General features: G+C 46.8%; 1 protein-coding gene across 3 annotated transcripts in view; it reads right to left on the minus strand.

The window, feature by feature from the left end:
* Positions 1 to 231: 231 nt before the first annotated feature.
* TTLL3 (tubulin tyrosine ligase like 3) overlaps positions 232 to 25,023 on the minus strand; it is a 28,034-nt gene continuing 3,242 nt past the window's right edge. The window contains exons 2-14 of one of the 3 annotated variants that reach the window (XM_079794825.1): positions 24,892 to 24,983; positions 22,414 to 22,582; positions 22,174 to 22,268; positions 20,989 to 21,117; positions 20,168 to 20,282; positions 19,103 to 19,201; positions 17,687 to 17,882; positions 14,061 to 14,209; positions 9,786 to 10,029; positions 8,583 to 9,018; positions 3,110 to 3,542; positions 2,233 to 2,459; positions 232 to 2,043 (exon numbers count right to left, since the gene is read on the minus strand). In XM_079794825.1, the coding sequence (XP_079650951.1) occupies positions 1,732 to 2,043; positions 2,233 to 2,459; positions 3,110 to 3,542; positions 8,583 to 9,018; positions 9,786 to 10,029; positions 14,061 to 14,209; positions 17,687 to 17,882; positions 19,103 to 19,201; positions 20,168 to 20,282; positions 20,989 to 21,117; positions 22,174 to 22,268; positions 22,414 to 22,582; positions 24,892 to 24,983 (2,696 nt within the window). In that variant the 3' untranslated portion in view covers positions 232 to 1,731. Of the gene's footprint in view, positions 2,044 to 2,232; positions 2,460 to 2,842; positions 3,543 to 8,582; positions 9,019 to 9,785; positions 10,030 to 14,060; positions 14,210 to 17,686; positions 17,883 to 19,102; positions 19,202 to 20,167; positions 20,283 to 20,988; positions 21,118 to 22,173; positions 22,269 to 22,413; positions 22,583 to 24,891; positions 24,984 to 25,023 lie in introns of those variants that run through there. The other 2 variants (XM_079794823.1, XM_079794824.1) reach the window with 2 other exon arrangements.

Raw genomic sequence — 25,023 nt, forward strand, 5'->3', positions numbered from 1 at the left:
TGTTTTTATTGATTTCAGAGAGAGGAAGGGAGAGGGAAACATCTCTCCCTCTCCCTTCCTCTCTGAAATCAATAAAAACTTTTTTTTTTAAATATATTTTATTGGTTTTTTACATAGAGGACGAGAGAGGGATAGAGAGTTAGAAACATCGATGATAGAGAAACATCGATCAGCTGCCTCCTGCACACCCCCCACTGGGGATGTGCCCGCAACCAAGGTACATGCCCTTGACCGGAATCGAACCCGGGACCCTTGAGTCCGCAGGCCGACGCTCTATCCACTGAGCCAAACCGGTTTTGGCTGAAATCAATAAAAACTTTTAAAAAATCTCCATGGTTACACACCCCAAAGATACTGGTTTGATCTGTCTGGAGTGGAGACCCCTAGCATTGATCTCTCTTAAAAGCTCCCTAAGAGGTTCAGTATTGTTGGGAACCACTGCCTTGACAGAATTCTTTCCTCGCTTGTCTTTTTTTAAAGTTTTACCACATGTATGCATCCTTAAGTGATAGATTTCATTTTGCCTAGTTCCCAAATTTCTATAAATGGAATCATGCTGTATATGTTCTTTTGTGATTTGCTCTCACTCCATACTGAGAAATGCAAATGTGTTGTTTGGTGTGGAATTTGAATTCTAGTGCTTGAATATACCATTCTGTTGATGGACAGTTAGGTCATTTGGCTGTTAGACCACAATGCTGCTGTGAACCTGATAGTAAGCATTTCCTGGTTGTTATGCCAGAATTTCTGGGTCAGAGTATATGTATTTTCATTTGCCTAGTGTACTAGTTTCCTAGGGCTGCCATAACAAATGACCACAACCCAAGTGACTTAACACAATAGTAATTGTTTCTCTCACGGTTCTGGAGGCCACAAGTTTGACGTCAGGCATTGCCAAGGCTGTGCTCTCGGTGAGGGCTCTGTGGGAGAGTCCTTCTGGGTCTCTTCCAGCTTTTGGTGGCTCCAAGCGTTCCTTGGCTTCTGGCTGCATCACACCAGTCTCTGCCTCCATCTTCACATGACCCTCTCGTGTTTGTGCCTTTTCTTCTGACTCATGAGGACACTTATCATTGGATTGAAGGCCCACCTGGATAATCCAGGATAATCTCATCTCAAGATCTTGACAAGATATTACATCTACAAAGATCCTTTTACCAAATAAAATCATTAACAGGTTCTAGGTGGAGGGTACCATTCAATCCATTACAACTAAGAAATACCTAACTTTCCAGGGGGACGTGGCTTGTTGGAGATCTTCCTTTTAGGTGGCCTTGGCCCCTTTGTGAGGAAGGGACAGACCCACTATCTCTGGAGAAGGGCTGGGGTTCAGGCAAGGTCCACCCTTACCCCTGTGTCTCAGGTTGTCAATCTGTGTGCATTAGATGTCAGCCCAGCTCCTCCTTTGGTCTTGGGGGATTGGGGGCCTCCCAGTGGTCAGCCTTCTGGCAGTGTGTCCCAGACTTCTGCCCACTGCCCCCATGATCTTGGGAAAGCCATGTCTCCTCATTCAGACTCAGTTTCATCTTCTGTAAAGTAAGGCTGATCCCCCACCCAAAGTTCAGAGAGTTCCTGAACAGGAAGCACCATGGCTGCCACTCTGTGGGAATCCTGGGCCTTGCTTCCTGGAGGATTGCTAATGGCCTCTAACTCTTGTTGTGGGCCTTGGGGTACAGCGCCCCACACTACCCTCTCCTCGCCCTCCAACAGAAATGGAGCCAAGCCAACAATACTTTACTTGCTCCTTTTTATTTGGTGCTGCATCCGGCATTCGGACAGTGAGGCCTGAGGCAAGGGCTTCTTCTCTAGCTTCACATCCCCCATACCCCCCACCCGCTGGTGCGCATCGATTAGAGGCAGGGGACCCGGAAGGTTCAGCACCTTCATGGGGTATGCTTCCGTCTTGGGTCTGTCACAGAGTCTGGCCTTGAAGTCGCCTTTGGCCTTGACACTCCTATGTGTGCTAGGAAGATTTCCAACTTCAAAGGGTAGAGGCCGCAAGGCACCTCCAGAACGAGGACCGTGGATGCGCTTGGGAGCAACAGCCTCGGTGCAAAAGAGGGGAGAAGGGGAAGAGATGATCAGGAATTTGTCCAGGAAGGAAATTCTGAGGGACACAAGCCCGCCCCTTGGGGTTCCAGCCAGCCTGGGAGCTGCCCCTCTGCCTGTGCCCTCAAGCCCTGACCCCAGCACTCAGCATTGCCCACCAGGGAGCGAGTCATAGTTTGAGCCCACCTTTCTTGGTTTCAGGATGATGGGTGCCTGCTTGAGCTCAGGGTTAGGTGGGAGGGAAATAAAAATCTTGGCTGTAGGTAGAATCATCAAGGGCTTGCCTGTGGTCAACAGGGCCTTAGAGCCCATCAGCTTGTTGTGCTGCAGTCTCAGGACCGGCCCCTGGGGTCGGAGCACATGGAGAGAAGGCAGCCGCACCATGTTGTGGAGGCTGGGGAAGTGGTAAGGGGCTGTGGGAGCAAGAGGCGCTGTGAAGGCCTGGGAGGGCCCAAGTCTGACCAGCTACCCCTCAAAGTGTATGTGTAGGGTGGGAGGTGGGGGAAGATGAAGGCTGGGGCAGATGAAGGCAGATGGAGCCCTCCCAGAGGCCATGGTTTGGAATCCAACAGACCTGGGTCTGCATCCCATCTCTGCCCCTTCTGAGCTGTGCAACCTCGGGCAACTTCCTTAAACTTCCTGATACCTTGGCTGGAAAATGGGGATAATAGCACCAACCTCGCTAGGTTGTGAGGACTAAAGGAGCTGGTTAGGTAGCAACACAGTGTAAACTGTTCAGTGCTATGCAAATGTTCGTTCCTTTCCCCCAGAGGCAAAGGCACAACACTGTGGCAGGAAAAGCTTGGGTGCTGGGGCGAGATCGACCTGCAATTGAGTTCGGGCATCTTTGAAATAACTGCCTCACAAGGTGACTCTTTCGGAGGGGACAATACTCACTCGGTTGTATATTTGTAAAAAATTGTAAGTGGTGGCTTTTACTTGTTACTGGGTGGCTCTTTGTTGGGGCTCTGGGTAGGGGGCAAATTCAGGTGGTTAGGAGGGCGGTGAAGAGCAGGAAGAAATTGCCTTGAGGTCCTGGGGTGTTTGGGGGGAATGGTCCTCCCCAGGGTCTGGAGGTTCTTCGGCCTCAATAGCAATCTGTTCAAGGAGTGGGATTGCCTATCCCCACTAGCAAAGGTCACGGTGAAAATGCAGCCCATCCTTGTGCAGGGTGGGTCCCACTTCTGGATACTGGACTGGACCAGCGCTGTAGCACTTTTTGCCTTGCCTTTCTTCCCCTTCCCAGCAGCCGATGTGGTGGCAATGGAGTCTGGTTTCTCGATGTGCCCCAGGCTCCTGGCCCCAGGAACTTTCCTAGATACTGACATGTGGCTAAGGGTCCCCGAGTCCTTGCCTTCCCCAGAGCCTCGCTGGGTCAGGTGAGGGAGCGCTGTGTGGACTCCTGTCCGCCGGTGACACATCGCCATGGGCTTCTTGATGGTGGAGCCCTCGACGAGGAGCCGGATACCCACATACTGGGGCACATCCACAGCAGGCTGTGAGGAAGAAGAGGAGACAAGGCCTACTCAGACAGTGCTGCTGGAATCCTAGGCCCAGCAGGACTCAGGGCAGAGATGGATGGAATTAGTTTCTCGGGCACCTAGTCAGGAGACATTTCTGGGCTGAGAAGCAGGAAGCCTATCTCTGTCCTCTAAGGGGTCTGAATCGGTCCCTAGCGAGTCAACGAGGCCCTGGAATTAGTAACCCAGAGGAGTGGGGGAATCTCAGCCATGCCTCTTCTCCACTTCCTTGCCCTCGTAAGCTGCCCTGGCTCCTGCTGGAATATGCATGGCTCTACTCCACAGACCACTGCTGACGGAAAGCTTCCTGAAAGGAGCTGGCTTCTCTGCAGAGAGAATTTGAGTTATGACACCCAAACTGATAAGAGGTTTACACCTGCCCAGAGCCTCACCTGAACCCAAGCTTTGTGGAAGCAGAAACTAAGAGCTTTAAAGAAGGCCTTCTGTAGAGGGGATGAAGTAGCAAATAGGCAGAGGGAGGCAGAGAAATTGCTTCTGTGCAATTTCAGTTCCTATAAAGCCAAGCTGGCCCGGCCGGTGTGGCTCAGTGGTTGAGATCTATGAGCCAGGAGGTCACGGTTTGATTCCCCGTCAGGGCCCATGGCCAGGTTGCAGGCTCCATCCCCAGTAGGGGGTGTGCAGTAGGCAGCCGATCAATAATTTCTCTCATCACTGATGTTTCTATCTCTTTCTCCCTTTCTGAAATTAATAAAAATACATTTATTAAAAAAAGAAAAGCCAAGCGTACTGGCTGGGCTCCAGGAGAGCTCCCTGTGTCTTGCTAAGAACCCTTCTTTTAACCCAGAGCTAGGTTGAGGTGTTTTCTGTGTCGTCAAAGGATCCTGATTAGAATCTATCTAAACAGGGTCATTTGGAGCTTGTTCAAAATCCAGGTCTCAGGAGCTCCCAGCAAGCTCAGTTGATGAGGAAAAGTTCATCTTGAAAGAGGAATCTCAGTTAATAAATGTAGAAGGAAAGAGAGAATTAGAAACTTACCATTTTGTAACTAATACAAAAGGCAAGAATTAAAACTGGATATCAAAACAAGTAGGTGAAAAGGATGACAGGAAAATGTGTCATTTGCACAGGACCAAAGTATCACCTTACAAAGTAACTGATCATTGCAAAGGGGAAGATACAGCTTACAACAGAGAGATCTGGTAGCCACCACCTTAACCCCATGGTCAGACTTAGCATCACTAATCGCAAGACACTCTGACAGTGTGCCTGGTGACACTGTATGAAGTACCCAGCATCATCTCTCAGGTGGTCTTGCCAACTTCTAATCTGAACCTCATCAAGCTGTTTGACCTAACTTCTACTTTACAGGACATTCAGATAACAGATGAACGGTTAAAAACCACCCCAAAGAAACAATCAGATAAACCCAGAATGTGGGACAGTTCTACAAAACAATATCCTGGTCCTTCAAAAGATCCCAACTAGGGGGGTGGGGCAGGGGAACAGTGGGGCTGTTCTAGATTAAAAGAGATTAAAGGCCCTAGCCGGTTTGGCTCAGTGGATAGAGTGTTGGCCTATGGACTGAAAGGTCCAGGGTTCGATTTTGGTCAAAGGCACATGCCTGGGTTTCGGGCTTGATCCCCAGTGGGGGGCGTGCAGGAGGCAGCCGGTCAATGATCTCTCATCATTGATGTTTCTATCTCTCTCTCCCTCTCCCTTCCTCTCTGAAATTAATAAAATTATATTTTTTAAATAAAAAAAAATATGATTAAAGAATATAAAAATACCTAGCAATAAATTCAATAAAGAAGGCAAAAAGGTGAAAGACATGTACACTAAAAACTGATTAATTGAATTTGAAGACACAAATAAATTGAAAGATATTTTGTGTTCATGGAGTAGAAGAATTAATATTGTTAAAGTGTCCATACTACTCAAAGCAATGTACAGATTCAGTGCAATCCCTATATCAAAACACCAATGGCATTTTTCAGAGAAATAGGAAAACCAATCCTAAAATTTATATGGAAACACAGAAGACCCCAACTAGCCAAAGAAATCTTGATGAAGAAGAACAAAGCTGCAGGCATCACGCTTCCTGATTTCAAACTTCTTACAAAGCTATAGTAATCAAAACAGTATGTTATTGCCATAAAAATAGGCACATAGTGACCCATGGAACAGAATAGAAAGCCCAGAATTAACCCCACACAATTAATTTATGACAAGAATATACAAATGGGGAAAGGACAATTTCTTCAATAAATGGTTTTGGGAAAATGGGCAGTCACATGCAAAAGAATGAAACCGGAACCCTATCTTACACTATATACAAAAATCAACTCAAAATGGACTAAAGACTTAAACGTAAGACCTAAAACCTAGAACTCCTATAAGAATAAATTCCTGGCCGAAACCGGTTTGGCTCAGTGGATAGAGCGTCGGCCTGCGGACTCAAGGGTCCCAGGTTCGATTCCGGTCAAGGGCATGTACCTTGGTTGCGGGCACATCCCCAGTGGGGGGTGTGCAAGAGACAGCTGATCGATGTTTCTCTCTCATCGATGTTTCTAACTCTCTATCCCTCTCTCTTCCTCTCTGCAAAAAATCAATAAAATATATTAAAAAAAAAAAAAAGAATAAATTCCTGGAAGAGAACATGTACTATGCTCCTCGACATCGATCTTGATGATGATTTTTTGGATTTGATACTAAAAGCAAAGGCAACAGAAGCAAAAATAAACAAGTGGGACTATATCAAACTAAAAAACATCACAGCAAAGGAAACCATCAACAAAATGAAAAGGCCAATAAAAGAAAAAAAATGAAAAGGCCAACCAAATGGGATAGAATATTTGCAAATCAAATATCTGATAAGAAGTTAATATCCAGCCCGGCCAGTGTGACTCAGTTGGTTGAGCATCATCCTGTGCACCAAGAGGTTGCCAAATCAATTCGGGCTCAACCCCCAGTGCGGGGCATGCAAGAAGCAGCTGATCGATCTTTCTCTCTCATCGATGTTTCTATCTCTCGCTCCACCACTCTCTTCCTCTCTCTTAAAAAAAAAATCAAGAAGTTAAAGGGGGCAAAAATGCTAACTTGAAAAAATATATGTACCCCTCAAGTTCATGGCAGCATTATTTACAAAATCAAGACATGGAAACAAGCTAAGCATCCAGTGACAGATAAATGGATAATAAAAATGATATATACACACATTGGCATATTATTCAGCCCCCAAAAGAAGGAAATCTTGCCACTTGTGACAACATGGATGGACCATGAGGGCATTGTAATCAGTAAAATAAGTCAGAGAAAGACACACACCACATATTCTCAGTTATATGTGGAACCTTAAAAAAAACTGAAACTAAAACAAAACAACTGAACTCATAGATACAGAGAGCAGATTAGTGTTTGCCGGAGGCAGGAGGATGAGGAGTGAGTGAAATGGGTGAATGTGGTCAAAAGGTTTAAATTTCCAGTTATAAAATAAGTAAGTCGTGGGGATGTAATGTACAGCATGGTGATAGAGTTGTTAATACTGTGTTGTATATTTGAAAGTTGCTAAGACATTAGACCTTAAAAGCTCTCATCACAAGAAAAAAATTTTTGTTAACTACATGTGGTGATGGATGTTAACTAGACTTATGTGGTGATCATTTCACAATATATACAAATATCAAATCATTATGTTGTACACCTGAAATTAATATAATATGTCAATTACATCTCAATTTTTAAAAACCACAACCAAATTTCAGAGAGATCTAAGTCATGCCTGATAGGCACACCTGTAGGTCTTACTAGTATGTTTCAGTCTCTCAAACATTTTGAGTTAGCAGAGAGGTCTGCGACAGCAGCGCTTCTATAATTTTGAGGGCTGATGTGCTACAGCGGTCTCACAGAATAGAGAAGAGCTCTTATGTTTGTGGACATGGCTTTTGTGTAATATAATGGATGATAAATTGATATATAAGAAACACATGGCCCTCGTCGGGAAGCTCAGTTGGTTAGAACATCGATACGCTAAGGTTCCGAGTTTGATCCCCAGTCAGGGCACATACAAGAATGAAACAATGAATATATAAATAAGTAGAACAAATTAATGTTTCTCTCTTTTCCTCTCTCTCTCTCTCTCTCTCAAATCAATAAATAAAAATTAAGAAAGGAAAAGAAACACACAAGGCTTTTAAATATCAACTTGGACTAGAAGGGACAGATGCAATATGAAATGAGAATGAAAAGGGGCTTTTGTACCCCCAAATTTCTATGAGCAAGTAACAGTCTAGGAACTATTGAGAATGTTCATGGAAAAGGAAGGGAGATTCAGGGCTGAACTGAGATCCCAATGAATGGAAGCAAGAGCCATGGAGAACTCCTAGGAAGTAACAGTGGTTCCTAATAGCAAAACTAGAAATACATGTTAGGACTGGATTTCAGAATTTCTATGGACCAGTGATTCCTGTGTACTTCCCACCCTGCCTCTCCTTTTTGGGCAGGAGTGTCTATAATAACAACAGCAGCAGTTTCCACTAACTCTATACATCCAAGCATTTTGCAGGTGATGCCATTTATAATGAAATGCCTAACAACGTTATTAGGTAATAACAACAATAGCTAAAACCTCTGTAGCATTTACTATGTGCCAGGCACTATTCTAGTGTGCTTTTAACTCATTTAATTCTCACAACCTTATGAGGTAGGTACTGTTTTCATTCGTGCTTTACAGATGAGGAAACTCAGGCCTCCTACCCCCTAGAGATTAAAAAGTTATTCCAAGTGACAGAGCTTGTAGTTATTGAGCAGAGATTTGAAACCAGGGAGGTTCAGGAACACTATGCTATACGCCTCTGTAGAACTATTACTCATACAAATTAACTCATTTCACCCTCCCAAACCCCATGAAAAAGATGGTAGTAGCATCTCCATCTTACAGATGAGGAAGCAGATGTACTAAGTCACTGACTTGAACTGGGTCTGTCCTTTGCTTTACTATGAGGCTATCAGGAAGGGATGAAGATTCCCTGGGGTCGTGCCTGGGCCCGGACACCTCACCTGCTTATAGATGAGCTCAAAGGCTCCCGTGTTACAGTTTCGGTCCAGCCGCCGGTCAATGACCACACGCAGGGTGTCGGCTTGCACACCGGCACAGAGCTGGGCGGTGACAGACGTGGAGGGCGCCATGGTGGGGCTGGCATTGATCTCGATCAACCAGGGTTGGAAGTTTTCACCAAACACAAAGTCAGCGCCATAAAGCTCAAAGCTAGCCTTCCGACACTGCACCGTGTCCTGGGAAGTCTGCAGAGCATGGATCACTGCAGCCTTCATGCCAGGCACGATGACACTGGACCAGGCATTTGGGGCCCCCATGTCCTGCAGGTAGGCCTGGAACTTCTGGCTCGACCACATGTTGTTTGAGGGCAGCAGCGGGTGCCGATGGCACGAATTCTCCAGGTGCTTCTGGATGGAGTTGTTGCACAGGTGCACTGAGCTGGGGCAGAGAACAGAAAGCTGAGGTCTGAGCCCCTTGGCCCCTCGCGTCCAAACCTGGGGAGGGCAGGCAAACCCTGGACCCAGCCCGGGACCAATGTGGACCATTCAACTTGAGATGGGTTCCTGCGGGGGAGGACAAGGACAAAGTCCTGGGGCCCATAACATTCTTCTAGGGCCAGAACCAATTTTCTCTCTCAGGACGTCTTCTGAGGGCACTGACTATAGGGAACACAATATTAAGTGCTTTGGGCCAGTGCCAGTTAACCCTCCCAGTGCCTGGGAGATAAGAAGGTGGGTAAGAGTATGGGCCTTGTAGTCACTGAGGCATGTGCTCAAGTCCTATCTTCACCCCACAAGTTAATGATGCAACTTGCTTTGTTCCTCTCAAATTTCTCCTGACCCCTCTTTACCCTGCTCTCCATTTCTATTTATTTTTCATATCACCTTTTAGCCTATTAGATGATTTTACTTATTATGTTCATTGCTTGTCTGTTTCTCCCATTAGACTGTGAACTCCTGAGAGAGAGCTAGGCTCTTGTTTTGTTCACCAATGTGTCCCAAGTGCCTGGAACAGAGAATGGCACAGGTACACACTCAGTAAGTATCGGTGGGTGGAAGGATGGTGCGATGGATGGCGGGATGGACGGAGGGTCTGCCTGCCTGCAGAGTCTGTGTTTGGAGCCCAGCATTATACTGGAATTGCCTGTTTCTTGCCAGCTTCCCAACTAGACTGGGGGCTCATGGGAGATGAGTGGTGGGGCTCACTTGTCCAGGTTCTTCAGGGAGAAGGGTTGCGTGGAAAAGCGGATGTAGCTGTCGTGGTAGAACCACACGGTAAGTGGATTCCAGTCGGTCACCAGGAACCACTGTCTCAGGTCAAACTTGGTGCCAAAGATGAGCAGGGGCCGCTCGATATACTTCTGCACAACCCACTTGCCATCCTTCATCAACAGGGGGTTGCCGTCCACCAGTTTCAGAATCTCCTCCAGGTGGTCCATGCACATGATGCCTAAGGGGGAAATGGAGTGGTCAGGGACCAGGGCAGGCTCTGGTTGGGAGAAGACCTGGAGACCATAGAGAACTCACCATAAGCTCTCAGCCCCACAGAAAAGACAGGGCCAAGTGGGTAAGGCTGCCTGCCTCAATCAGAACCCTTTGCCTTTGGGAAAGTTGAAAATCTGCTAAGGGCTTAAATATTTTAAAATTAATTCGTTTCACCCTGGTTGGTGTGGCTCAGTTGGTTGGGAGTCATCGCATGCACCAAAAGGTTGCTGGTTTGATTCCCAGCCAGGGCACATGCCCGGGTTGCAGGCTTGATACCGAGTAGGGAGCATGCAGAAGGCAGCCAACTGATGCTTCGCTCTCACATAGATGTTTCTCTCTCTCCCTCTCCTTTCCTCTCTCTCTAAACACCTGTTAAAGTCAGTTTTGTTTGAATGAAAAGGAATATATACATGAATAAAATTTCAGACAACACTGTGCTTTTGGAAAACCATGCACAGCCCTGGGAAATGTTGCTCAGTGGTTAGAGCATCAGCCTGTACTCAGGGGGGTTGCAGGTTCGAACCCCGGCCCCTATGGGGGCATGTATGGGAGGCAACCAATTGATGTGTTTCTTTCTCTCTCTCTCTCCTTCCTCCTTCCCTTCCACTGTCTCTTAAAAAAAAAAAAAAAAAAACAATGGAAAAATATCCTCGAGTGAGGATTAACAATAAATAAATAAATACACACACACACACACACACACTCACACACACATACCATGTGCATATATGACTTTGATTAGTTTTTTCAATATAATTAACAATATAAAATGAGAAACAAAGTAGACAGTACAAAAGGGTATACAATTAAGTATACATCTCCTTCCCCAGAGGCAGCCAACTGCAGCTCTCGGGTCCTATGGGTATCCTTCCAGGTGGTTGGAGAGTCTACTAGTATGTGTGCCTCAGTCTCATAGGATTCCATACATTTAAATATGTTACGAATATAGAATAGTGCTTGGCACATGGTGAGCATTCAGTAAATGTTAACGCATACCATTATTATTAGTCGCCTGTAGAATGAATTTCTAGCCCTAGATTTGCTGGTTCCAAGGTATGTGCATTTTTCCATTTTATATTGCCAAAGATGTTACACTGATCTGCACTCCAAGCAAGAGTGTACGACACTGTATTTGCCTGCATCCTACCTAACACTTGTTTTTGCCATTCTCCTGGGCAGAAAATGGTATCTTATTTTAACTGTATCTCTTTTATAACTAGTGAAGTTAAGTATCTTAGCTTATAAGGCATCATTTTAATGCCGATAAATATCAGAATTGCATTGCAAACCACACACACATACACACACTCACAAATCAAACCCATTCTTCATTGTTAGGCCCCCAAACAGCCTGATCTCCTGCCAATGACACAGAATAATTTGTGGCTGGTTCCCAAGCTAGATCCTTTCTCAAATGGCTAGACTGATAACCAAGATTCCCCAAAACACGATGCCTTGTGTAAAAAAAGATTAACAGGAATCACCATTGTGGGGAGGTAGAGACTGAGAGGAATTATGGGCGTGGTCTCTTGGGTGCAAATGTTTCCTTTCTTCCTTTCTACCTTTCTTCCTTCCTTTCTATCTTTCTTTCTTCCTTTCTTTCAGAGAGGGAGGACAGAAGAAAGAGAAACATCAATTTGTTTTTCCACTTATTTATGTATTCATTGATTGATTCTTGTATGTGCCCTGACGGGGGAATCGGACCCAAAACCTTGGCATATAGGGACTATGCTCTAACCAACTGAGCTACCTGGCCAGGACCAGGTAATGTTTTATTTCATGATCTGGGTGCTCTTTCCTCAACTGCAACAATTCATTGACTTGTATACTCACAATGTGAACCCTTTTCAATGAGGCATGTTATATATACATTTCAATTAAGTTTTTTCTAAAAATGGAGAGAGAATTTTTAAATTTGGTGCTAGGTACATGGGGATCCATTGTGTTATTCTTGCTAGTTGGTGTCTTTTAAAAGTATCCTTCCATCCAGAGCTGAGGGGTCAGTGCCGACATGTACACATAAGGAACTGGTGGACATTGATGTTGGGTCTCAAAAGAACTGTTGGTTCAGAAAGAAACTCACTACAGACTGATTCATTTGCCTGTCAGCATAACTATTATTGCTCGTCTCACATTCAGTTCTTTTAAGTGTATTTCTAGTAACACATGATCTCGCTCATCTAGGGGAAATGATGAACAACATAGACTGATGAACAAGAACAGAACCAGAAACAAGGAGGCATCGATCGGACTATCGGGCCTCAGAGGGAGGATAGGGGAGAGTGGGGGGAGGGGGGAGAGATCAACCAAAGGACTTGTGTGCATGCATATGAGCCTAACCAATGGTTAAGTTCAACAGGGGGTTGGGGCATCCGTGGGGAGGGGTGTGGGATGGGAATGGGGGGATAAGGACAAATATGTGACACCTTAATCAATAAAGAAATTTAAAAAAATAAAAAATAAAATAAATAAATAAAAGTATCCTTAACAATAAGCTAAATTTAAAAGAAAGGCAGATTTAGATGTTCTGAAATAGGGTGATCTCCAAGATCTACTGTTAAGAAGAAATATGCAAAGAATAAATGAGTAATACTAATTCTTATTGAAAGATATGGAAAAATGAATAGTATGTTTTTGTTTAAAATAAAATAAAAGTCTCTCTCCAAATACAAAGAGGACGTATAGAAAAAAACACAGCAAAATGTTAACAGTAGTTATCTCAGTGTAATCAAGGGTGGCTTTTGATTTTGTCTTTATACTTTTCTGTAGTCTAATTTCTTAAATATAATAACATGTATTTTCATACTTAGAAAAAAACCAACAAAACTATTTCCAAGGTAGAAAAAGAAAGACCACAGTGTTGGTTTTGAAGTGACATTCCCAAGAGTGTGTCCCACAGTTTGGATCTGTAACAGCTTCACTTGGACGTGAACAAATTCATCCACAGGCAGTATTTGGAGGGATCTGCCGAGTCTGTTTTCTACAGCTCAGAAGTCCTTAACCAGTGTTTAAAGGCTGGGCAAAGGCACAACCCCCGTGTGCTGGCTCTCCTGTTCAGATTCCATTCACAGGGGGCTGAGCAGCCAGAATAATAGCTAAAAATAATAGCACTTATATAGCAGTTACTATGTAAACGCACAGGATCTAAGTACTTTACATATATTATACTTATCTAATCCTCTCGGGAAGGTATTACTGCCTTCATTTTACCAATGATGAAAATGAGGCATGAGAGGTTAACTAACCTGACCAAAACTTTACAAATAGCAGGAGGTAGAGCTTGGGTTTGTACCCAGGCATTCTGGCTCCTAGCATCCATACCTTAAACCAGTGGTCGGCAAACCGCGGCTCGCAAGCCACATGCAGCTCTTTGGCCCCTTGAGTTTGGCTCTTCCACAAAATACCACGTGTGGGCACGCACATACAGTGCGATTGAAACTTCGTGGCCCATGCGCAGAAGTCAGTTTTCGACTCTCAAAAGAAATTTCAATTGTTGTACTGTTGATATTTGGCTCTGTTGACTGAGTTTGCCGACCACTGCCTTAAACCACTATGCTATATACCTTACAAGGGTGGTCAAATCCAAGTACCTGCACATGAGTATCACCAGACCTACCTAAAGCATCATCCCAACTCTGAGGGCAGGAGAGGAGAAGCTGCATCATCACAGCAACCAACCTCTATGGGATGATTACTCTGTGCCGAGCACCATGCTGAGCTTTAGATGCACTTCACAGGAAGTCTTATCATCTCTCATAGATGAGGGAACTGAGGTTCAGAGAGGTGATATAACTTGCTCAAGGTCACACCGCATACTAATAGCAGAGCTGGGATTCAAATATAGGCAGTTTGACTCCAATAGAGTCTGCACTATTGACAGCCTGGCCTCTAGAGCAGCGGTCGCCAACCGTGGGGCCCGAAAGGTTGGCGACCGCTGCTCTAGATGGTGAGGTAGGCTGCAGGGTGCTGGTGCAGGAAGCGGGGGCTGACACCCACCTCGGCCACGGGACTTGGCTCCTGGCTTCACGATCCAGACGTTGCGATCTCCTTCCATGTCCATCTGGGGCACGAAGGCCTGCAGCTGCTGCAGGATGTCCTCACAGCGCTGGACCTGAGCGTTCAGGTGCCTGAGTTCTGCCCCCTCGCTGTTGGGGAGATAATGGGTCTTGGGCAGGGCTGGGCCCAGGGGCAGCCAGGTGGACAAGGCAAAGGGAGACACAAGCTCCCCTGGCCACGGTCCTACCAGCCTTGGTCGTGCCCTTCCCTCCCTAAAGATCCAGATAGGTCTCTTTCAAACCTCCACACCCACCCTCAAGCTGCCCCCCAAATTCTTATCTACCCAGGGCATCATCCTAGACTGCTGGAATGGGAAAAGGCACCACTTACTACAGCCCACACCCACGCCAAAAACTCCATTTTCTGCCACCTCCCTTTCCATTACATTAAAGTTGCCTTTGGCAGAATTTAATCATATGGCATTTAATGGTGAGGGGCCACTATGTGCCAGGCTTTGTGGCGAAGGGCTTTACATACATTATCACTAATCCTCTCTGTGGCCTTGCCCGGAAGGTATTACTGGTCCCATTTTAGAGCAGTGTAAACTGAAGCCTGGAGAGTTAAGAGACTTGCCCAAGGTCACAAATTGAATTTAGGAGCTGAGCCAGGACACAAACACCATCCTGCCTGATTCCTCCATCACAGGTGCTTTTGAGGGTTCATTCCCCTTCTAATCTGGACCTAACACTGGTTGATAGGTGAATCCCTTCCTAGCCTAATTCTTTTCAAGCACATCTGTATCACACATCTCCTTGCTCTATTTCTCTTCTCTTCCTATCACCTACCACCTGACATCTATACTTAGTGGTTATATCTGTCTCCCCTCAATGGAATGTAAGCTCCATAAGAGCAGGAACATTTGTGTAGCTGTTATTCTCTGTTGCGTTCCCATCTCCAAGCAGTATACCAGCACTCCCTAAAAGTTTGCCAAATGAATGAATGGTTGGATAAGCAAGTACTTTGGCAGGAGCTTGCCTCCATAACTGGTCTGCACAGTTCATGGACAAAGAGAGACCCTGTTCCCTACAGCAGCAGTCGCCAACCGGTGGTCCGCGGACCACTGGTGGTCCGTGAGGTCTGAAAGGTTGGCGAATGCTGCCCTACAGGACACAAAATGTCCTGAAATAAACCAAGTCACAAAATACCCCAGATGGCTGCCTGGCCCAAACTCTCCCATTTCTTCTCTTATGAGTAGGAGGAAGCCTCCTTTAACACCTTGGCCTCTTGCATGTCTCCAGCCATGGAGACCTGATCTTTCAACAGGGAGGCAGCAGCAACCACGGGGGCAGAGCCAGGGACAGGGACAGCCAGATGGAAAGGGCATAGCAGGGCCTCTTAGTCACATCTAAGTCCTGACGCCTCTGTTTCTAGAAGGTCTACTGGAAACTTTTCCATGGGCCATCTCACAGTAAATCTGTGACGTGGCCCAGAAAACTGTCACATGAGAATGGCAGGGGCACGTGTAATTTGAAAAAGTATGTTCAACATGACAATATGATTTTATATTTAGCAAAAAGGAAAACAACCAGTGTGTTTGTGGAAAGTCAACCTTAATAAAAGCCTGGCTGCTGAGTCATGGATTTGTTTTAAAAGTTAAGAAACACAGACAACAGCATGGTGATTACCAGAGGAAAAGGGGGCTGGGGGGAGATTGGAGAGAGTATGGGGAGGGGGCGAGTTGAGAAACATAACAGTTAATATTGAATGAATTAATGAATGCTAACCATCTGTACTAAACAACTCAACACTATGTTATATGATGCAATATTTCATGAAATTCTGACTTTTGAGAGGTTCCTTCAGTCCTCTTAGAACTTGTCCTATACCCGGAAATAAATAAGATTCAAATTATTTTCACGTAATGTTCAACGCAGTCTCGATAATACTTAGTTTAAGAAGGGTGACTTTACATGTTCTGGTAGCTAAAATGAAAGTATAGGGTCAATTTCATTTTCTGACATTTAAAGAAGATACAAATGAATTATTTATCAATGATGTGGGTTTGCTCAGTATGTCATTTATTCAAAGTTCGTTTATTAGTTCTTCAGTCTCCTCTATCAAATCATCCTTTTCTATGAGCCCCACCCCAGCTGAGGCCCTCATCACTCCATTTGAGTCTGTGTTCCTTGAGGGAAGGGACTATGTGTCATTTCTGGAGCCTGGCACAATACTTGGCACACAAGCTGAGTGTTCTCCTGCCCTCAGGACACTTCTCCCTCCTGTCTCTCCTGCACTCCTCTACTGAATGGAATCTCCCTACAACAGCTCCAGTCTCATCTCGGCACTCCTTTCCTCTGCTCAAGAACCCTTTTCCACCCTGGCCGGTGGCTCGGTGGTTAGAGCCTTGGTCCAAACACTGAAGGGTCTCGGGATTGATTCCTGGTCAAGGGCACACACCTGGTTTGCAGGTTCGATCCCCGGCCCCACTCGGGCAGATGCAGAAGGCAACCAATCGATGTGTCTCTCTCTTCCCCTCCTTCCCTCCCTTCTACTCTCTCTTAAAAAAGGGGGGGGGGGGGAAATCAATGGAAAAAAATCCTTGGGTAAGGATTAACAAGGATCCTTGGGTAAAGATTAACAACAACTACAAAAAGAACTCTTTCCCAAAGTGGGTTCTGAAAACACAATCCCTCAGGATGCTTGGGGGGGGTGGGGGTGGGGGAGAAGACACCACTAGGGTCATATAAGTACAGAATATACAGTAAGCCCTTAACATTGTCAATAAATTCTGCAACTAAGTGAAACGACATATAACAAAACCAATTTTACCATAGGCTAATTGATATAAACAAAAGTTAAGTTCTATAGCATCTCATCATCATTATAACAAAACAAAGTTATTTGAGGACCTGCTGTATTGCATACTCTCTCTCTCTCTCTCTGAGGTATATACCACCAATATATTCTGAAAGGCCCTGCACCAAGGAAACCTGTTTTAATTAACTCTGTTTAACCCAATGTTTTCCAAATACCAGTATGATTGACCACAAAAGCCCTCCCTTCCTCCCCCCCCCACCCCCCGCAACAGTCAATTTACATTCTTTAGAATTAGCATCCTATGTAACACACTTTCAGAAACACTGGTCTCTAGGATAAAATCTAAATGACTAAATAGATTCTTATTTTGTGAGTGAATACTGAGTCTATGCTGAGCACATGATACAAATTATCCTATTGAATCCTACCTTTGAGGAAGATATTATCTTAACTATTTTGTATTTGAGAAAAAGATTAGTGACATTCCCAAGGTCACAGAGCTTGAAAGTTACAAAGCTAGGACTTGAATTGAGGTTGACCTGATAGCACAGGCCATGATCTTTGTGACTATGCTATGCCAAGATCCAGGAAGAATGCTTTGTACCCTATCATGGAGGTAGTGGGAGCCCTTAAGAGTTCTTGAGCAGGAAAGTACAGGGGGAACAAAACGGGGAGGCTTAGGGAGGAGGTGCAGGGCTACACTACAAAGAGAGGGTTTGTCTCTGACTGAGCATTCGCTTAGAACATGGAGGCCCCCTACAGCAAGGGGCACCTGGCCATGTCCCACGCCCTGGTGCAGAGGTACTCACTGGACCACTTGGTAGTAGCGCTGTAGGAAGAGGGACCGGCCCGCCGGGCTGAGGGACAGTGGGGCCTCCAGGTCCCGGTCAATGTCCAGGTGGGCCAGGTTGTTAAGGTGCTCCTCGCAGGCGCATAGAGCCTCATCCACAAACTCTGGAGTCAACATCACTGGATTTTTCTCCAGTTTCTTGGGCTGCTCGTCTGCTGCAGAGGTAGGGAGGGGCCTGTCACTCTCTGACAGGTAACCTGACAAATGCCATGGCACCCACGGTTCCAAAGCCTGTCACTTATCGGAGGACTCATCCTAAATACACCTGAGGCCCAGCACAGCCTCACTTACCTGAGGCTTTATTCTAAATTCACCCGAGACCCTAGTGCTCACCCTAGTTCCCCACTGCCCCAGGACCTGTCACTCACTTGAGGGTCCACCCTAACAGTCCCCAGGGCCTCTCAGCACCTATAGCTCCAAACACATGCAGTCTCTCTGCTTGTGGGACCTCTGACACACCTGTGGCCCTTGTGCCCTGATCCTGGCATACAACAGTCTTCTTTGCACCTGACACACCTAGGGAACTGCAATGGGAAGGCCTCCCTCTGGAAGAGACAGGGATTTCCCACCTCCCTGTAGACCTGCCTCTTATGTCCCTGAATCCTTGGCTGATAGGTCCTGGATTACAGTATGGGATAGGAGCTAAGTCCAGAGAGAGAAAGGCAAGTAATAGGGTGAGCCAACATGGAATGTGGCATCTTCTATGTCCCCCTCCACAAGGAACTAGGGGTCCTCAGACCACATGAAAAATCTACACGGTTTCACTGCTTACTTCTCCACAGAGATCCTGTCCCAAGACAGCCCTCAGTCTGTCCTCAGCCCTAGTCTGTCATTGCTAGAGAGCTGGCCACATGCCAGGCCCATGGGAGGGCTGAATGAGGCAGTGGATCAATTGACAAATGGATAGGAAGAGAGGTGGGTATGGGTTGGGACAGAAGAATGGATGAGTGATGGATTGGAGGACAGACAGGTGGTGGATAGGAGGATGGAAAAGCAGGTGGATAAATGGGCAGATGGATCTGTGGAAGAACAGGTAGGAAGGTGGAGGAGTGGAGAGATGGATAGGAAATGTGTTGCTGAGAAGGTAGGTGAATGAGTAGATCAATAGTGTGGGGATAGATGGAGAGATAGATGGATGAATGGCTGCATGGGTAGGTGAATGTGAGATCGGTGGGTGTGTGGGTGAGCAGGTAGATAGATGAGTAGATGGATGGAAGGATGGATGGTGGGTAGATGTATGGATGGGTTGGTGGGAAAGGGAAGTGGATAATACAGATAATTTATATAGATAATGTGTGGATGAATAATGAATTGATGGGTGGGTGTATGGGAGGATAAGTGGGTGAGGGAGTAGAGGGAATCACACAGTATTTACCTGGGGCCTCTTCCTCTTTTGCGTGGATAGAATATGACTTCCATTCGGACTTTACCACCAGCTTGAGAACGTTGCGGGCAGCTGTCAACCAGAAGTCCTCTGCTCCCAGGGCAGGAGATACTCTGCTCAGCCCTAGGCTCCAGGCCTGTTCTGGTTCTGGAACCTGATCATGACCTGCCCCATTTTGGATCCAGAACCTGACTACCTTCTGACTCTAGAACCTGGGTTAGAACCTGGCTCCTATTTCAACTATAGAACCAGACCTAGAATCTGACCTGACTTGGCCCATATTCTGCCTTAAGAATCTTACCTATGCCCAGTCGGCATGGCTCAGTGGTTGAGTATCGACCTATGAACCAGGGGGTCACAGTTTGATTCCAGTCAGGGCATATGCCAGGGTTGCAAGCTCGATCCCCCATATGGGGCATGCAGGATGCAGTTGATCAATGATTCTCTCTCAACATTGTTATTTCTATCTATCTATCTCTCTCTCTCCCCCTTCCTCTCTGAAATCAATAATAGATATAGATATATGAAGAATCTCCCCTCCTCACCCCAAAAAAAAGAATCTCATCCAGGCCTGTTGTCTAATTTTTCTCTTCTGTTCCTGATAGACTCTTGATACTTATTCTAGTCTGAGAACCAAACCCTGGTCTGGAGACTAACTTAAACCTACCATATACTCTGACCTGAATTTAGAACATGTTCTGGAGTTGGAAACTATTCTGCCTTAGAAGTCCAAAGTCTTTTCTAGATTAAGAACCCAATCTAGCCAGTGGAATTTGACACAGGCCTGGAACCCAAACTCAGCCCATCGATCAACTTTTAGAACCTGCTCTAGAATATAAGCTAACTAAGATCTTCTGAAGGTCTGGGCTTACCAAGCTAGGAGGCTCAGTAAGGGAGGCACCTCAGGGAAAGATAAGGATTAGGGATGGAGAAGGAATTCTGTTGGGGTGGACAAGAGAATGAAGAGAGAAGCCCTTTGCTCTCCAACACCAGCCAGGGCTTTTGCCTTCATCCTCAGCTGGACGGGTCCAGGCACAGGGCTGGGCATCTCCTTACCTATGAAGGCCTTTTTGTCTTCCTCAGCCCCCAGGTGGTAGCAGCGTGGGAAGAAGGAGTCAGCATCAGCCTTATCAAACCATGGCAAATTCCGGAGATTGAGACATAGACCCACCTATGGAATTAGCTGATGAGGGGGCAGGGTGGGACTTGCCCAGAGAACCTCACAGGGGCTCTCATCCTCGGCACATGCCCAGACAGTTCAGGCAGACTATACCTGGACATTCTCAGAGCCTCTGCCCACTTGCTAGGCCTGATTCGCTCATATCTCGATATATTTGCCCACACAGTCCCTCTGCCGAGAATGCCCCACATCCCTCTTACCTACCCTTTCACATTCTTACTGACTGCTTCCTCTAGGAATCCTTCCCAATCCACACCAAAAAATACACTAACAGGTCCCAATTATAAAGACATCATTCTTGCCACAATCCTAGAAGCTAGTTTTACTGGTATTCTCATTTAAAGATGAGGAAACTGAGGCTCAGAGAGGTGAAGTCACTTGTTAATAAACCCAGGTAAGATAGAATGGATTCATCAGTCAGATATCCTCTGCTTAGGAGATAAGGGCCCTCTTGCTCAGTCATTGGACTTGGTGTTTGTTCTGGCTCCAGATCCCGTTTGAATCCTATTTTAGTCAATGTCTACATGTGCCAGACATGCTGCAGGACTGTCCAACTCCAAATCCCACTGAATTATAGACCAAACTCCTCCTGAGAACTCTCTCTTACTGACAAGGAGAGCAGAGAACTGGGGTGCTAGCCCAAGGGCTGGGGGGTGAGGGGTGGAAACTGTAATGCCTGCTGTCCTGGGGAGCCCACCTTTGTGGTAAATGAGCCAGCCCGGGCATAGTGGTTGACCATTTGATCCTTGGAGAGGAAGCGACAGTCCAGCACATCCCGCCGAGTGGTCCAGATGAAGTAGGGGATCTCATTCCGAACCATGCGGGACTGGGGAGAGGAGACAGGGGAGGCTGGTGTGGGCAGCACAAGGCCTGAGGAGGCCTCCTCCTGCCCTGCTGAGCAGGGTGAGTGAATGGAAAGAGAGGACACTTCCAAGGTGGCCTCTAGCCCTCATACCATCTTTGTGCAAAATAAAAAAGAACAGCTCTTCCACCAGGGCACATACTTGGTGAGTAGGGAGCAGACAGGCTTGCAAATCCTGTGGCCAAGTACCTCGAGGCAGTGACTAAGCCATACAGCTGAATACCATGCCTTGTTCTGGCCCGTGGCTATCAGTGATTGCTCAGAGACAGGACAGTGACTCTAAGCTGATGGGCACATAGCATGTGACAAAGGCTCTACATCTCTCTATCTTTCCTACAACTCTGGGAGGTAGGATTATTAATAAGCAATAAGACCACATGCTAGACCATGTTCTCAGTACTTTCCATGTCATCTCATTTAATCCTCACCAAACCCCTATGAGGCAGATGTTACTGTGGTCCCCATTTCACAAATGAGGAAACTGAGGCACAGGAAGGGTGACTTGTCCAAGGGCTGCCAAGGTTGAGCCGTATGAAACTGAGAATGCTCAACCTTTCCTGACATACAAAAATGGCAATTTGGTATAGTTCAACTTACTAAGTGGTGGTGGAAAGACTCGAAGCCGAGTGTCCTCACCTCCACACACAAATCCTCCACACCATCACATCAGCCTCTTTCCAAGCTTTTTAAGCCCTTCCTTCCAGCCTTCGCTTGCCAAGGGCAGAGGAAGGAGATGAACTATGTGGTTTTTATTTGGAAGGGGGGATTCCTAGACATGGAGTTTGTGCCAGCTTCTGATACAACCTAGCCGAGTTCTGATCCCAGGCTAGCCTTGTCTGAGCACCAATGTGTCCCTCGCCGCTCTGCTGGCCCATCCAAGCTTTAGAGAAGCAATTAGGTTTTATTGCATATGGGGAAACTGAGGCTCAGGGAAGGAAAGGACTTGTCTGGGGTCATCCAGCTGGACTCTAATGCTCTCCCTCCAACTAAGCAGAACCCTGCCAGCCCCTTCGCCCTCACCATCACAGCATGTGTACCATCTAGGTCATCCAATTCCAGTACATCATCGTTGAAGAGTTGTGATTGCTGGAACTCCTCGTCCTCATCTTGATCATCTGCAAATGCAGAGAGAGCCCAGGCCTGGTGAGGCCCCTGTCCCTGCCCCATAGGCCCATGCCAAAGCCTCAACCCTGGGACAGTGGAAACCAAAGGAAAGCCACTTGAGAGAGGCAGCTTGTGGAAATGGAGGGAACTGCTCACCATCCTCAGTGATGTCGCTATCGCCCATTACTGAGCTATTCAGATGCTTCTGGGGTGACAGTAGGGTGGTGCCCGACGAATGGACCATCTTCTTCTCCACCCAGCCCCTGCGGCGCAAGAGGCACCGGATCACCGGGTAGTGGCCTTGGATCATAAAGATCTTCTTCTGCTGTAAGGTGAGAAGGATTCTTGCTCAGTAAGTACTGCCTATGTGCTAGACATAGGGAATGGTGAACCAGAATTTTGTTATTCTAGTAGAGGAGACAGATTATAAACAAGTAGATATATAAATATGGTTGTATCAGAAGCTGGCATAATTTTGACTACAAAATTATGATAATAGTTGATATTTATTGAACACCTATGTGTTAAATATATATATGCAACTGTCGCAACCCAAAGGACGACCAAACAGGCTGCGTGGGGCGGCCAGGCTGGCAGGGGGGTTAGTGAGGGACAACCAAATGACCGAACAGCAGGTTGTGTGGGGCAACCAGGCCAGCAGGGGGGGTAGTTGGGGGCAATCAGGCTGGCGGGGGGGGGGGGGTGGGGGGACAGTTGGGGGCGATCAGGTCGGCAGGCAGATGCAGTTAGGGGTGACCAGGCCAGCAGGGGGGCAGTTAGGGGCAACCAGGCCAGCAGCGGGGGCAGTGAGGAGCAATCAGGCCATCAGGCAGAGGAGGTTACAGGTGATCAGGCTGGCAGGGGGGCAGTTGGGGGAGATCAGGCAGGAAGGCAGGTGAGCGGTTAGGAGCCAGTGGTCCAGGATTGTGAGAGGGTGCAGGCTGGGCTGAGGGGACCCTCCCCTGCCCGCCCCCCCCCCCATGCACTAAATTCATGCACGGGGCCTCTGTTAAAAATACATGTTATTGTTAGTAATATATATAATCAGTTTTAACTGATTATGAAGCAGAGGCATAGAGAGGTTGAATAGCTTGGCCACACAGTAATTAAGTGAAAAAGCAGGGATTTAAATCCAGGCTGGCTGACTCCAAAAACTGGATACTTAATGGGGATCCAGAGAAACTAGAAATACATAGTCAGGGGATGTGGAGAAGGAGTCACGAATTAAGAGCTGGACAAATGGCAATTCAGACAAAGGGAAAAGCATGTGCAAAGGTCTTGAGGCTGGAGGGAGGTCTAAAGGGATTGGACGGGGGCCAGGGTTAGAGTGGAAATGAGGGGAGAGCTCCTGCAGGCCTTGGAAATGGTCTTGAACTTTATATCCACAGTAGGGTAAGGCACTAAAGGCAAGTGAGGGAGTGCTGTGACTGGAGGCTGTAAAAGTTTGGCTAGCTGCTGTCTGGAGACTAGATGGAGGAGACAAGGGTGGAAGTAGGGAGGCCAGTGAGAAGGCTGCTGTGGTTTGTGTAGGCGAGAAATCACGATAACTAGAATGAGGGTGGCTACAATGGAGAAGGGAAGGTAATAGGATTGGGATTTGTTCTGGAAATAGAGATGACTGTTTTTGCTGATGGGAATAGATGTGTGGGTGAGTGAACAGAAAGATCAGATTTCTGGCTTGAGCAACTAGGAGATGGGGAAGACCAGAGACTAATGATGACTGGGTATCAAGAGTATGGTTTGGGATATGGGAATGATAGTAAGTTCTCTGGATGGAGATGTCAAGTAAGCGGCTGGTGTACAGGTAGAGCACAGGCTGGGCAGGAAAGGGCATGCAGGGGGCACAGCACTCTGTCTGGACTCACAGCTAAGGAGACAGGTGTGGGGAGGGGTCCAGGGAACCACTAAAGTCCCAGGCACCTTCAAAGCAGCAGCCAGGGAGGGAGAAAGGAAATCCTAGGTGTGAGCAGAGAGCCAAGAGGAAAGGGTGTGTGGGGCGGCGGTGCAGAATGACACAGGGTGCCCAACCAAGACTGGGACAGAAAAGGGGCTGCTCCTGGGACTTCCCTAGTGACTTTGACTAGGTTCTCCGAAGGAAGTGGGAAAGGGTACAGAAACAGAGAGGCAGGAGTTGAGGGGCGAATCCTGGGTAAAGTAGACAAGTCTGCTAAATGAAGGGGTATCAAAAACAGGGAGGGCCCTAGCTGGTTTGGCTCAGTGGGTAGAATGTCCGACTGTGGACTGAAGGGTCCTGGGTTTGATTCAGGTTAAGAGCACATGCCCAGGTTGTGGGCTCCATACCCGGGAGTCGGGCAGGAGGCAGCCAATCAATGATTCTATCATTAATGTTTCTTTCTCTCTCTCCCTTCCTCTTCGAAATCAATAAAAATACATTTAAAAAAAATTTTAATAGGGAGGTATTTGCAGGTGCGGGCTAGAAGGGGTCAAGGGGGGGGGGACAAAGAGGGCATCTGTAATACTTTCAACAATAAAGATAAACTTTTAAAAAATAGGGAAGTATTTGAAGATGGGTGTGGAATCAAGGAGTTTGTTTTTTAAGGATGGAATAAATTAGTCCAGGGAGGCAGATTGTGCCATTCTAGAACCGCCCCTCCTTCCCTAGCCCCCTCTGACCTTGACAGCTCTCTCCACATGGATCTTGGCATTTCTGAGCCGGCCCATGTGCGGAGACTCCTTGGACAATCCTGGCCAGAGGACCAGGGAACCTGCGGAAAGATGAGTAGCGGGGGCTCAGCCAAGCATCTC

The sequence above is a fragment of the Cnephaeus nilssonii genome (assembly GCF_951640355.1).
Source record: "Cnephaeus nilssonii genome assembly, chromosome: 17".
NCBI classification, from domain to species: domain Eukaryota; kingdom Metazoa; phylum Chordata; class Mammalia; order Chiroptera; family Vespertilionidae; genus Cnephaeus; species Cnephaeus nilssonii.